The following is a 13,686-nucleotide window of genomic DNA, read 5'->3' as shown; positions in this document are numbered from 1 at the left end:
TAATTCTGATGTTGGTACGCTTGAAGCTGTCCCAGAGGCTCCTTACACTATCCTCGCATTTTTGGATTCTTTTTTCATTTTGCTTTTCCGGTTGGGTGTTTTTTGCTTCCTCGCATTTCAAATCATTGACTTGATTCTTGCGCTCCTCTGTTCTGCTGCCGGGAGTCTGTATAATATTCTTTATTTCAGTCAGTGTATGCTTAATTTCTAGTTGGTTCCCCAATATAACATCGAGGGTCTCATTAGTTTTCTTGTAGATCTCATTAAGTTTATCGGCGGCTTCTAAACAGTTCTTGAGAGACCTTAAAAGTGTGGTTCTGAACTCTAGATCTTCCATTGACAATTTTGTCCTGTTTCTTTGTCTCTGCATTTTGTTATGCTTCCTTGGTGCACCCCCTAGTGGCCTTTGTGTGCAGTCTTGTAGCTAATTCCAGGGAGGGTTTGCCCTCCAGGCCAAGTGGCTATGAGAATCAGCTGTGTCTGCAGTGAGAGAACTTCTGTCCTCTAGGGAGGTGCTAATCTAGCCTTTGCCTGAGGCTATCCGGCAAATGCCTCTGTGCAGGGCTTGGGCGGGGCTGGTCGCACAGGATCAACAGGGTGGGCCAGAGAGAGCAGTTATGGCCGCTCTCAGTCCTGTCCCCAGGGGCTCTGCCTCTCTGAGTCCCAGCAATGGCTGCAAAGCTCGGAGGGAAAGCTGCACTCGCTCTGACTGAAGCCAGGCGGTCCCGCTTCTCCCGTTTGAGTCTGGGTCCCTAAAGACTCGCCCGGATCTGGAGCTCAGAGTCTGCGACTCCCTCCCGATTGAAAACGCCAACCGCACCCTCCGCCGCCAGCCCGCTCCGCGCGCGCACTCCGCACCTCAGAATTTGACTTCAGCACTGCGCCTCCTCTGAGTGTCCGTGTGGGTTTCTCTTTACTCCTAGCTGTAGGACTTCCACTCAGCCAGCGTTCCAGTGGTTCTGGGTGATGTCCCTCTGTCTTTTAGTTTCACTTTTGAAGTAGTTGTTCAAAGCAGCAAACTCCGGCGTTAACCTATGCCGCCATCTTGGTTCTCTCCTAACAATTTCAATTTTTAAACTATAGATGTGTCACTGGGAAGATTTATTAAGGGGGGGGGGAGGGGCAGGAAGCACCTAGTCTTCTGGTTGGTTATTATTGCTCCATTTTCATTGTTTTAACCAAACTTAATATTAACTTGTTTTAACCTCCTTTCACAATTTGTTTACCTTAGACTCCACTTACAACCTGCACTAACATAAAGGACTGATTGTGTTGTATTTATAGTGTGTGCGGAAGGGGAGCCCTGCTATATTAATAAAGATTATCATAGTATTAATAGCAAATCCAAATCTGTGGTCCATTTACACATTAAAATACATTCATTTACATGACAATCATGAAAAAGGAACCTTTTGTTTAATATTAAGCAACTCAAAGAAAACTATGAAATCATGGGCTAAAAATTTTGCTCAAGCAATAATTTAGGAAAATATTCCAGAAGCAGATATTGAGAATAAGATAATCAAGGAAAATATGTGATATCTGGAGATAACCAATGCATCGCACCTAGCAGTGTCTGCTCAGAGCAAGTGCGTGTTAATATATGTTAGCTATTGTTAGCATCACAGTTATTTATATTTATCTTTCCTAAGCAAAAAATAAAGCTTAGTGGGATGCAGTTCCAGTAACATTTCCTTATTGTGCAAGGCTTCACAGAGATGGCTGCTGCGGCCCCTGCCCTCAAGGGTGGGAGTGAAGAGCGTCTGTTAATAAAGCCGAGGCAGGGTGGGAGCACCGCGCAGTGCCATGCAACACATTTCACTTTGCACATGATGATCTTCTGATGAGTTTGCAGCAGTGTAACTGTTCAAACCACAAGTAATTATTCATTCTCTTCTGTCACGTTCTCTCTAATTTATACTGTCTCAATATTTTTGTTTATAAAAATGGCTGAAAGAATGAGCGATTGTGTCAATAATGGAGACACCCCCTCATTTTTAGCAAAGAGACAGCCCCAAAATCACAAGAAGTGAACAATTAAGTGAGTCATCAATCTATCATTCATCGTTAAGTGGAATTTTCTGAAGATAGTGAGGCTCAATATCATTTTTATGGTGCAATTACAAACTATCCCTGCAGTAAATCAGTGCTCGGAGCAGAATGATATTTTGAGTGCCCTTTAGCACTGGCAACATCAGATTGTCAATTTCTTATTTGCTAATGGAGCCTTTATTCAGAGAGAGAGGGAGAAATATAAGGATTCATTCTAAATCTGAAGCATCGGGCTTTTGTCATAATGTGGTGGAAGCAGTCTGTGTTTGGGATTCAAATCAAACAAGTCACAGGAGCTCCTGAACCTCGGTTTCCTCATCTGTCAAAAGTCGGGGTGGTCATGCTTGACCCGCATGACTGGTAGGACACATGAGCAGGTGGCTTGCAGCAGAAACCTACTTTATGATATAGACTCTTGATCTTTGGAGAAGCAACTCAGTAATAAGTAAAAATTCTTTACTTCTGCCTCACAATCCAGAGCTTATTGTATGTGCTGAATATTTGAAGGTCAGTGTCTAGTTAGATAGACTTAATTTCACAAATGGTACTAAGCAAAAACACACCAAGGACAAGAGGGGTAGATATGGGATCCATGAAGGTCTGATTCGGCTTCAGAGTGACATGGTCAAGCAGAAGAGACAAGTTTCTGCGTAGAATGTCTGCCGCCCTCTAACTGTTATAGCCAAAAATAGTCTTGGCTCTGGTGTATTCTTGGGGTATTTTTCTGAGAATACACCACAAAGGCTCTGAGGTTTCACAGGAGCCTCTTCGTAGTCTAACATTATGCATTATTACATTATTTCCCTAAGAAACCCCCAGATAGAGTGGAGCAATTTTATGTTTAAGAATCTGTAATCAGCAGTCTTTACCAGGATAAGAATCAGAAATCTGCTTTGCAAACCCCCATTCTGCAGGAGGCATATTGAAATTTTCATCATTCCCAGATTTCTGACCTCCAGATGTTTTGTGGTTGCCTTTTCCCTTAGAGCTATCCCATGAAAAAGGTCTCCTTGTCTCTAAAAACAAAAAATAAATAAAAATTAAAAAATAAACTGTGATTCACAACAGCTGAATAACTTATAGTTCCTACTGCTTTTTTTCTGAATCCTCACCCAAGGATATCCTTATTGATTTTTATTTTTGTTAGTGAGAGAAGCAGGGAGAGAGAGAGAGAGAGAGAGAGGAACATGGATGTGAGAGAGAACCCTCGAAGGGTTGCCTCCTGTTTGAGCCCCAACAGGGGATCAAACTTGAAACCTAGGTATGTGCCTTTTGTACTTGTGTATGTGTGCAGGGTGATGCTCCAACCAGCTGAGCCACCCAGCCAGGGCCTAACTCTTTAACAGGGTTTCAGACATTCAGGGCAAAGTATGTGTATGACTGAAGTTTAGAAGTTCATAATATTTTTCCACTAAAACTAGTGTGTCACTTCCAGTAGAGTAGTGGGTTGTATGAACAAGTCTACTATATAATTTAAAAGAATTTTCTGTGAAATTATATATGTTTATTTGAGATACAAAATAATTTTTGTGTTTTTTTTTAATCTTTATTGTTCAAAGTATTACATATGCCCTCCTTTTCCCTCCGTTAACCTCTTCTAGTCCATGCCCACTCCCCACCGCAGGCCTTCACCACTCTATTGTCTGTCCTGATAATAGAAAGTAACTTACCTTAAAACCTTTAAAAAGTCAAATGTAAAATTAATTGGTGGTAGTGAGCATTATTATGTATGTGGCATCTCCGGTTTAACACAACAGTATACTGTGTAAATGTTTTCAAAATTGTTCTAATGGAAAAAAGAAAAAAAAAAAAAAAACACCTTGTTTGGTAAAACAGTTTGATGAAGTACCAGCAGAAAATCAATACATCAGAGGTTTAACTATATGTTCAGTTTCATCTGACCAGTTTTCCTGTGGCAGTTTGCTTCAAATTCTAAAAATTGAGATACCATTAACAACTTCTGAACAAATTAAATTTTGTACCCCTATATATAATTAGAAATTGTTTTCTAGATAACAACTAATAGAGGATACTATAAAATAGTGGGCATTTCAGTATCATTTTAGTGGTTTAATGGAGGCTTGTATCTTAAATTGGCACTAGGTATATAAACATCTTTACCCTATATTACAGGAGAGATTATTGACTATGATATTATAAAATTTACTTTTAAAAGCATACTTAATTATCCACTTGAATAGCACATCAAAAGTTCAACAGCTGCTTTGACATTTCATGCAGCTAAACCCAATATTTCCTGTTTGTAAATATTTATTTATTCAGAGGGAGAGCAGAAATATGGTTTAGATTTAGAACATCACCATTCTCTGCCTCTTTATACAGGGGTGGGCAAAAGTAGGTTTACTGGGCCTTTATGACATTCTTTTGAGATAATAAATCTATTGTAATGTTCATACCCTGCATGTCTTTTTCCATACGAGCAACTCTAAACCTACTTCTGCCCAGCCCGTGTAAGTTCAGCATCTTCTGAACCAGAACAGCGGTTATGATGGCCAAGCTGACCATGTAAGGTCTTTCTCGAGCTTCCACATCACCTCTGGCTCAGGAGAACCTTTGAGTTTCAATGTCCCTGGTCTCACACTTCACCTGCTCCCTCTGTTTCTTTGTATTTCTGCATTTTAGAATGAGATTTGACACAGATGGGTTTTCAGAATCTCAGAGCGTGACTAATTCTCAAGGAGCCGGAGCAGTGTAGTACTTCAGAGTGTGAACTCTGGACACACTGTTGGGTTCAAGTCACACTCCACCAGTTGGTAGCTGTTTGACATTGGGAAAGTTACTGGACCTCGCTGTTTCTCACTTTTCTCGTTATGTAATCCAAGGATCCTATTAGTACTTCATAGGATTGTTGTTGTGAGGATTTAAAGGTGTTTTGTATTCACATATAATAGCAAACACTTATATAGCAGTTACGAGGTGCCTGGTGCTGTTCTGGGTCCTTAATGTGTATGTTTTATGTTGTTACTAGTATTGCTAAATAACACTCTATAAAGGGTTTGCTGTTATTAATATTGCATGGTCATGTTGGTGATGGCTGCCTCAGGCGAGTGAGTGGGAGCCTTTAATTCAGATTACTTGGATGCTTCTCTCTCACTGAGGAAGTCGGCTTAGCATTGAGAAACGCAAGGCTCAGTGTGGCTGAAGGAGCTTTGATGGACCTCGTGACTAGAACTTGGATTTATCTACTTTATCTTTTTCTTTTGTTCTTGACTCCCCTCCGCCTGGTAAATCTTCCCATCTCTGCTGCCTCAGTCCGACCTCATTCTGCCTGCGTTCCGTAGCAGGTGCGTCCTAACCGGTTTCCCCAGCGGCACCCTAACCCCCTCTAATCTATCCTTTCCACTGTCAGGATTGTTGTTTTCCTCACATACAGAGGTAAGGATGTCACTCACCACGCACAAACCAAGTTTGGCTGCTCACTTTCTATAATATAAAATATAGTGTAAAGTCTATGGTATAAAGTTATCATGATCTGAGAGGCTGGTGTTAGCCAAGCCTGGCAGGAGGGGGAGGGGAGGGGCTCTGCATGATGTCCCGACGTTCATTTTATGTGGTTGATATGTAGTTTGTCTCGTTGGTATACTTGGTTATCGGTATGTTGTCATCTAAAGAAGAAAATTTGCTCAAGTAGCATAAAGAGAAGAGCTCTCCACGTTTGAAATCAGCAAGTTACTCTACATTTTCCATTGTCTTCTCACATTCACTCAGCAACTTAACTTTTTGTGGCATTCCTGGATAATTCTTAACTTTTTAGCATATGTTGTGTATCATTTGTGAGCACTTGAAACACTTAAAAACTAATACTCAGCATGGTATCGCTGCCTCTGCAGCAGGGTTTTGGAGGGGAGAGAGTCCAAGGTGGACTGAAATTGTCTGAAAGGCATCATGAAAGAGGTGGGACATTAGCTGATCCTTAAAAAATGAATTTGCATCAAACAGGAGGCAAACACAGGTTGTGGGACTGCTAGAACAGACACTGAGGCATTTTCAGAGGCCTTGTGCTTGGCCGTGGCCACTGGAAATTAGGTTAGATAGATAGAGTGTGTCAGACCCAGGGCACCAGCCCAGCCGTGTTACGTATGATCTGAACAAGGAGCATGATGGAAGCAGCACTTTACAGAGACTTCTCTGGGTGGGTCGGGGCTGTACATTAGATTTAATATCATCACACATATGCACAGAAGCTTGCATGGCGGTTATCGAAAGACCTAGCCAAATGGTGAGGAAAGCCTAAGCCAGGTGAGAGGCATTTTTGAAGGAAGATTAACAAGATTTGGTATCTGGTGGGAGCTGGAAGAGGGAGAGGGAATAGTCAAAATGACAATTTGGGAGACTGAAAAAATGATTGTGCCAATGAAAAATATTAGCCCTGATCCATGAGGACTAGTTTCTGTTTTGTGCGGATTCGTTTTATAGGCTTGTATTTGTAACTAAAGAAAAAAAAAAGTAAAAAGACTCATAATGTCTACATATCCAAATAAGAGAAAATTTCAGAACTTTGGGCTCGAAGAGAGCTACATGCTCAATTGAGCTCTGTGAGACAAGCAAAATGTCCTCCTCAGGACAACTTATGCCAGGAATATGTTCTTTGAATTTACAACTTCTTAAAATAGGAGTCAATAAAAAAAAAGGCAGCAAGTGTTTTTAAGTTAACCGGAGAGAAAAAAGTATTTTTTCTCCTAACACCACATTTCAAGTTCTGTATATTTATACTAGTTTTAATGTGAGTGTTTAGAAACTTGTAAGCAATTGAGATAGATTCTTTTATCCTTCATGCAAATTATATTGTGAATGCTTAAATTGTTTTATGTTATGTGGAACAATATTTTTAATCAAATGAACTATAAAACAAACTTACTCCAAAGTTGGTCTGTTCTTCATTTTCGTATAATCTATAATCAGGAAGTCCATTCACTCATGCTTTATAATTTTTGTGCTTTTAAGTGGTTCAGGGAATGTGACATCTGCCTACAGTCACATCTAACTTGATAATTGTTCAGGCAGAGGGTCATTTTAAAACATAGCATGAAGGAAGGTTGAATCTGCGTGTTAGAAGGTTACTGAGAGGTGGTGCTCCCCACCTCCCTGACCCCTCACTTTGAACGAGCCCATTCTCTCTAGTGAATGCATCTCATGGTAGGACAACAGCCTCAACCCGGCCACAGCCCTCTGAGTGCGGAGGAGGCCGCGGTTTCCGAGCTGGTTTAAATGCAGGCTCCTCTTAGCAGCAAACCGCACGCATGTATTCATCATTGATTTTGAAATGATAGGTTTCTATATCACTGGGTTAGGATCCACAGTCTTGCATTCCTGAATCTATATTATGCCAGAATAACAACTTGGTGGCTGGAAACAGAAATGGTTATTATACGGCTCCAAAATGCTGGCTGGCACAATATGCTAAAACGAGTAGGAATTCGCCAGGCAAAAGCCGAATTTATTTGTTCTTAAAAATAACTTTATGCTCTAAAAATATGAATTTAAGAAGTGTCATTGCGGTTCAAAATATTTTACATTCAATATGTAAACACCTTAAAATAAGAGTAATCTTCTGAAATGGCATAATTTCTAAATAACAGGAAATATTCCAAAAGGAAAATAGAATGTTTTTCAAATCTTTTTTTTTTTTTTTAGATATGAGGCATTTATTGGATTAAAAACTAAAATGTATGTTTAGTTGGGGTTTTCTTTTTCCCTACTGCTGGCCCACATTTTGCTTAAAATGTGGGCAAAAAAAGATGTAGGCTTTGTTGGAATTTCTCAGAGTTTACTGTAGAAAATGTTTGTTGTTTTTTTTAAAATAAAAAAAAAACACACACACACACAACCTTTTCTCAGAGGCTCTGTGAAGCATTTCCATTTTTCCGCACACTAGCCCAGTGCTCATCATATCACAGGACAACACATTTCATGAAGTGGTTTTACTTCCTTTTAGCAAAATAACTCCTCCGTGCAAACCAGTATCAGCGTCTACCAAGCCGGGCTTTTAGTTTCTTCTGATCTAGTCAAGCTTCACTGCACTGCTTAACTGACTCCCCCCACCCCCTTCTTCTGAAATTACCCAGCTAATTTTCCATTTGATTGTTTGTTTAAACCAGGTCTCACGCAGACTTAATAGACAAGTGGCATATGTATTTGCTATCTCCGTGTGGACTTCAGCTGACAGGAAAGCACAGCGTAGATTTTGTCTTGGTTTTCTCATTCTCTTTTTATCCAATAGAATCTATTAATTAAAATGAAAATCCTAGCATGTTCCCAATAATGATTCAGTAAAACACATTAAATATAAAATTCCTCTGAGCATTCCGTTTTATCAAGCATTTCTCTATGAACAGACTTTTTGTAATTCTCCTGGTGATAAAAGGTAAATGTATTTGTTTCATAGAACAAGTTTTGCCACAGAGAGCTGCCCAAATTCACTGTAAAAGAAAATTTTGGCTTGGGACATATTTAGCAGGCTTTAGAAAATTTACTAAATTTCTTGAAGTTTATTATAGAAGAGTAATTAACATTCAAATTCAACCAATAATTTTTAAACAACTACTGTGTAACTCGAAGCCTGTTTAGAGGGTATTTCATTCGGTTTATTTCGGGTTTTCTTTTTCTTCAGTAATGTGAGGATTTAATGCATAATCCAATTGACAGATTTAATCTTGTAGTTATTTGTTATATATTCAGCCTGTTTATTCTTGCATAAAATGAGACAGGTAAATGAATGGATATGAAGAACAATTGTGCTCTACGCAGTGTGCCTCCAATAGAATCTAATTCACAATATGTTCCCATAAATACCCCCTGCAATATACCTGCGCTTTGCCTTCCCAGTTCTTGGTCACCTCTAGCTCAGACTATCACAGTAGTTTCCAGACTGGTCCATGCTTCCAGGCCTTCCTAATTACAGGATATCCCAGTACATCTTTCTGTCCACTGAGCGGTCTGAGTTCCCTCTGCTCCACAACCCTCATAGATCTGCATTTCCTCCATCTAAACCCAAGACCTGTTAGCTTGGAATTCAAGGTCTCCACAGTCCAACCTTCAAGTCCCTCCAGAGACCCCAACATTTCTCTTCTTTTATGGTTTCCTTCTAACCAGGTGTGACCCTGACTGCTCTGGAAACTCCCACCTTGGCCCTTGCCCAGGGCCCAATCACAAGCCCAGCGTATTTTACTATCTCTTCTCTTTTTTCAAGACCCACATCAATTCCTGCCTCTTACATGAAACTTCATCGGTTAATCTCTTCCCTCAGTAACACTTAACCTAGGCTGCTCTGCGGGCACCTTGCCCCAGGCTGTTTATAAGTTTTGCATGTGTATGTGCTGAATTAACCCAGAGAAACAGCAAGGCCTTGGAGGACTGGGGCCTGGTCATTGCATCCCCGCTGGGTAGACACAGTGTCTAGCACTTGTCCTGGGGTCACGGGTATCTGTGTGTTACGGTGATGGCAACGGTGACAATGACAAGGAGGTTGGCTGTCTCCTTTAGAGAGCTTCAGAAAAGAAAGGTCTGGTTTCCAGAAAGGACTGTTGCATCACCTCCTTGATTCTCTTCTCTGACCAGAGGTGGTGGAGGAAGCCAGCAGATGGCTTTCTGCCTCTGCCCAGGTGCCACCGATTCCCGCCCCAGCTCTCCCTGTCACAGGCAGGATATTTGAATTATGAGAGATGGATTCCTGAAGATATCCATGTTCTATTAGCAGAGGCTAACCATCAGACCTAAAGAACCCTTTTGGTCTTCGCCTTAGATGGCTTCGGTGAATCCGTGTTTTAGTGGAGGCATCGCCCCTTCATTTTAGTTCCTGAGAAGGAGTCCTGGTTTTGGAAGTTCTGTGTGAGCAGGAGAGCCAGCCTTCAGGGTCATAACTGCAGAAGAGACAGAAGAAAACCAGAGGGAGAAATCATTTAAGAAAAGGGGAACTGAACAGCAAGCTGTGTGAGAGGCGGCTCCTCTGGCATGTCCTAGAAATTATAGTCTTGCTGTATGCCCTTTCTTCATTTAAGGACACACAGACACACAAAATAAAACCCAAACCATTGAACTGAAAGAGTGAGTCACTCCAGCCAGACCTCTGCCGAGCCAGTCAATTAAAGTTCAGGACCAATTCTGGGCTTTTCTTAGACCTTGCATGACTGTCTGACTTCATTCCAGAATTTTTTTACTAGGAAAAAAAAAGGTATATGTTGATTTCTGAGCAAGTTTATGTGTATTGGCTCTCTTCTCATTAAAAGTTTATACTCTTCCTTCAGAGGAATATTAAGTAACTGATTGGGTTGCTCTCCATATGTAGATTTCCAATGTATGATACTGTATGTCTTAGGCTGCTACCCTGTTATTCTTAATCTCGCCTCGTATATTCTCTAGACACACGCCGGAGTCTGCATTCTCCCCTGAGCACTTTCCTTGTTTTGTGTTAACAGGGAATGGGTATGGAAACCCCCGAAACTCACCAGGTCTGCTGGTCTCACCTGGGAACTTGAACAAGAATATGCAAGCAAAGTCTCCTCCCCCCATGAATTTAGGGATGAATAACCGTAAACCAGACCTCCGAGTTCTTATTCCACCAGGCAGCAAGAATACGATGCCATCCGTGGTAATGAAAAACTACATTTTAAATAAATGTCAATAATGTTTTTCTATGCGTTGCTATTTTTGCATTTGTCTAACTTTGTGAATGACTTAAGTGCTTTCATAAAATGAATTCATCAGTGCTGTTGCTGGAGTCCTATTTGTATTTAGCTATTATTTCTGGTAACTGGTTCTCATTCCCTTTCCCACATAAAAAAGAACCAACATCCTAGTGAACTCCACTATAGGACTGGTGTTCTGGGGCAAAGAAAACATTGCCTTTTAAGGCCTTCAATTTATAATTTAAAAAAAATAATAATTGCCTATTTTTCTGCTTATGGGACATATGGTTTGACCAATGGTAGAATCAAACTCACAGAATGAGGTATTTCATAACAGATTTTTATAATATTGAACTATTTTTGTCCTCAAGGTGCTGGCAATGAAAAATCTTTTTTATAATTTCTAAATGAAATTTCTAAATGATCTTTAATCTCCTTGCTGTAAGGAGTTAAATATGCATGTTAGCGGCTTTGCCATCTAGTTTGAGGGAAGTTTAGAATCCTGTTAAATGGCAGTTCTTCTCTTGGGTATATTGCAGCGACAATGTTCAGTGCATCACACACCTATGCACTGTCTCAGTTCATCTTTCCATATCTGTGCTTCATGCAAATAGTTACCCCTCGAAAACAAATTGTTTTAAAATCCTCTGCATTCTGGGAACAAGGTTATATTTCACAAAATAAAAATTAAAAAAAGTTGTGGCACTTGTAAGAATAAAGAAGTGAATGAGAAACAGAAATGTAAATAATATCCCCGGACTCTGCCATTTTTCTTTTTCCTGGGTCTGCAGGGCTAAGCTAAGATGAAGATAATATGGTGGGACCAAATTCAACAACAAAGAGACTTACATCAGTGTTCTCCAAAGGAGCTTTGCTTAAGACTGAGAACATTTAAAACGAAGACTCAGTAGACAATTTTAGATCATTCTGCAAACACATATTTTTCTTTCTGTGCTCTGTGGCCAGCTTCAGGGTAGAACAGTCCTGCAAGCTGATTAGTTTATTATGGCACAGTGCAGATTAATTTTGAATATCAACCAAAAAAATCACATAATATGCAAGGTTCCCTTAGGAAAAGACTGGATCTAATAAATAAAGTCTTCCACAGGGCCATAGCCACGCAGTGTGGGCCCTGCATGGCCGGCTGTCTCCATCGGCAGATTGATTCCAAGTCCCATAAACCTGATGCTTTCGCAGGGATCCTGTGAGTGGTCAGGCAGGTCTCTCGCTGGCAGCCACGTGCATGGGGTTTCAAAGGACAATCCTTTTTATTTTTTATTTTTCAAAATCTGATGGTGAAATAATGAATGTGGAGACACTGACCTATGCTGAAAACTGGATAGATTGTCTTCACTTTTGAGGCAAACAGCTCATTAAGGGAAACAAAGAATGTCTTTGTAAGGAGTTATCTTTAGAGTCTGGGTTTGAGAACTGTTCAAACTGTTGGGTCTACCAGAAGATGCTTTTTCCTGTATTGAAAAGATTTTGCCCAATGATAAATATTTACAGACACTAATTTATAAAACTCCTTCCCCATGCTCTCAGTCTGAGGATGTCGACCTGCTTTTGGTAAGTGGTGAGAGAGCTTCCCTTATGTAGCACGGGCAGGGAGAAATCCAGGGCGATGCTTAGGCGGAGTAGTAGCTCTTGTAAAATGGGAAAGTTTTGGAAGTTATCATAGTGGTCAACATCGATCATATTTAGATACTATTCATCTCAAGTATCACTCACAGGGGAAGGGACGCCAGGTTATTCTTCTGTCTCAACCTCCCCAAGTGAAGGCCAGTTTTCAATTTATTTTAGGATTTTGTTCATAGCAAAATTCAAATGCGTGCACGCGCGCGCACACACACACGCACACACAGAAATCAGTTATTTAAAACCACAAAGAGACTTCTTTTTCTAAGAAATTTAAGTCTCATGATGTTTAAATTTATGTGAATCTTTACTCTCCTTGCTGTAAGGAGTTAAATATACATGTTAGCTGCTTTGCCATCTAGTTTGAGGGAAGTTTAGAAGAATCTGAAAAAAGTGGTCAGAGCACCACCTTCTGGTCAGAATATAGCATGAAACTCTACCGGTCTGCTCTGCTGTCTATAGAACTAAAGATAAAACCACCTTGGTTGATTTTAAATTTTTCTAAATTTGCATTTGAATAAAAATTGAAACAATGGAAGTACAGTATACATATTTCACCAGTTTTCAACATAGTCTGTTTTTACCCATAATAAAGCTATGCTACTTGTTACTAGTTCAGTTGCCTAGGAGATACTGATGTAATGGGTTTCTATGGCAACAACTTGTCTCTTGAAGGATTGTAAATGATAGGGTTGGCAGAGTTCATAGAGACACATGTTAAATGATTAATTTTATGAGATTTGTACCAAATTCGATCTTTATGTGCAAAACCAATACTGAAATCTAATGTTTTTTACTTTTTAAAAAATTCCACCATTAATGTCTTTTTATTTACTTTAAAAGAATCAAAGGATAAATAACTCCCAGTCTGCTCAGTCATTGGCTACCCCAGTGGTTTCCGTAGCAACTCCTACTTTACCAGGACAAGGGATGGGAGGATATCCATCAGCCATTTCAACAACATATGGTACCGGTGAGTAGCTTTGCCACATTCCAATAGTATATTAAATACTTTTTTATTAAAAAGCAAGATGAAAAAGACTACCTATTAGTTCATTGGGAGGCTTTATTTGTTACCTGTGGTGTTCAGAGCACTAAAATCACTACCTCTGACTTACTAAGACAAAGTGAATAGTCACATTTTTTTAAATGACTGAAAGTTTCACTAACCCAAACTGATGTCAATATAGAAGAACAGTTTCAAGAAAATGAGCTGTTACTTCTTTGATGTAATAGCTCACTTTCTCATGATTATTTAAAAATGTGTCTAAATGATCAAATATGTATATACTGAAATAGCACATTGTAGTTCTAATAAACTAGAATTGCAAGTTTTGTTACTTTGAAGCTT

At 39.8% G+C, this 13,686-nt stretch overlaps 1 protein-coding gene and 1 long non-coding RNA gene across 20 annotated transcripts in view; one reads left to right on the top strand and one right to left on the bottom strand.

Moving 5' to 3' along the window:
* The window catches only part of MEF2C (myocyte enhancer factor 2C), a 157,045-nt gene that overhangs the window by 136,005 nt on the left and 7,354 nt on the right, over positions 1-13,686 (top strand). For 12 of the 19 annotated variants that reach the window (XM_081089035.1, XM_081089029.1, XM_081089028.1 and 9 more), the window contains 3 exons: positions 10,488-10,660; positions 12,243-12,266; positions 13,179-13,308. In XM_081089035.1, the coding sequence (XP_080945161.1) occupies positions 10,488-10,660; positions 12,243-12,266; positions 13,179-13,308 (327 nt within the window). The remainder of the gene's footprint in view (positions 1-10,487; positions 10,661-12,242; positions 12,267-13,178; positions 13,309-13,686) is intronic. The other 7 variants (XM_081089022.1, XM_081089021.1, XM_081089019.1 and 4 more) reach the window with 1 other exon arrangement.
* The window catches only part of LOC308517724, a 56,477-nt gene continuing 50,497 nt past the window's right edge, over positions 7,707-13,686 (bottom strand). The window contains exon 5 of the long non-coding RNA XR_013995869.1: positions 7,707-9,932. This is a non-coding gene — a long non-coding RNA (uncharacterized lncRNA). The remainder of the gene's footprint in view (positions 9,933-13,686) is intronic.

The sequence above is a fragment of the Myotis nattereri genome, assembly GCF_964212035.1.
Source record: "Myotis nattereri genome assembly, chromosome: 4".
NCBI lineage: Eukaryota > Metazoa > Chordata > Mammalia > Chiroptera > Vespertilionidae > Myotis > Myotis nattereri.
This window is presented reverse-complemented; position numbering and strand designations above follow the sequence as displayed.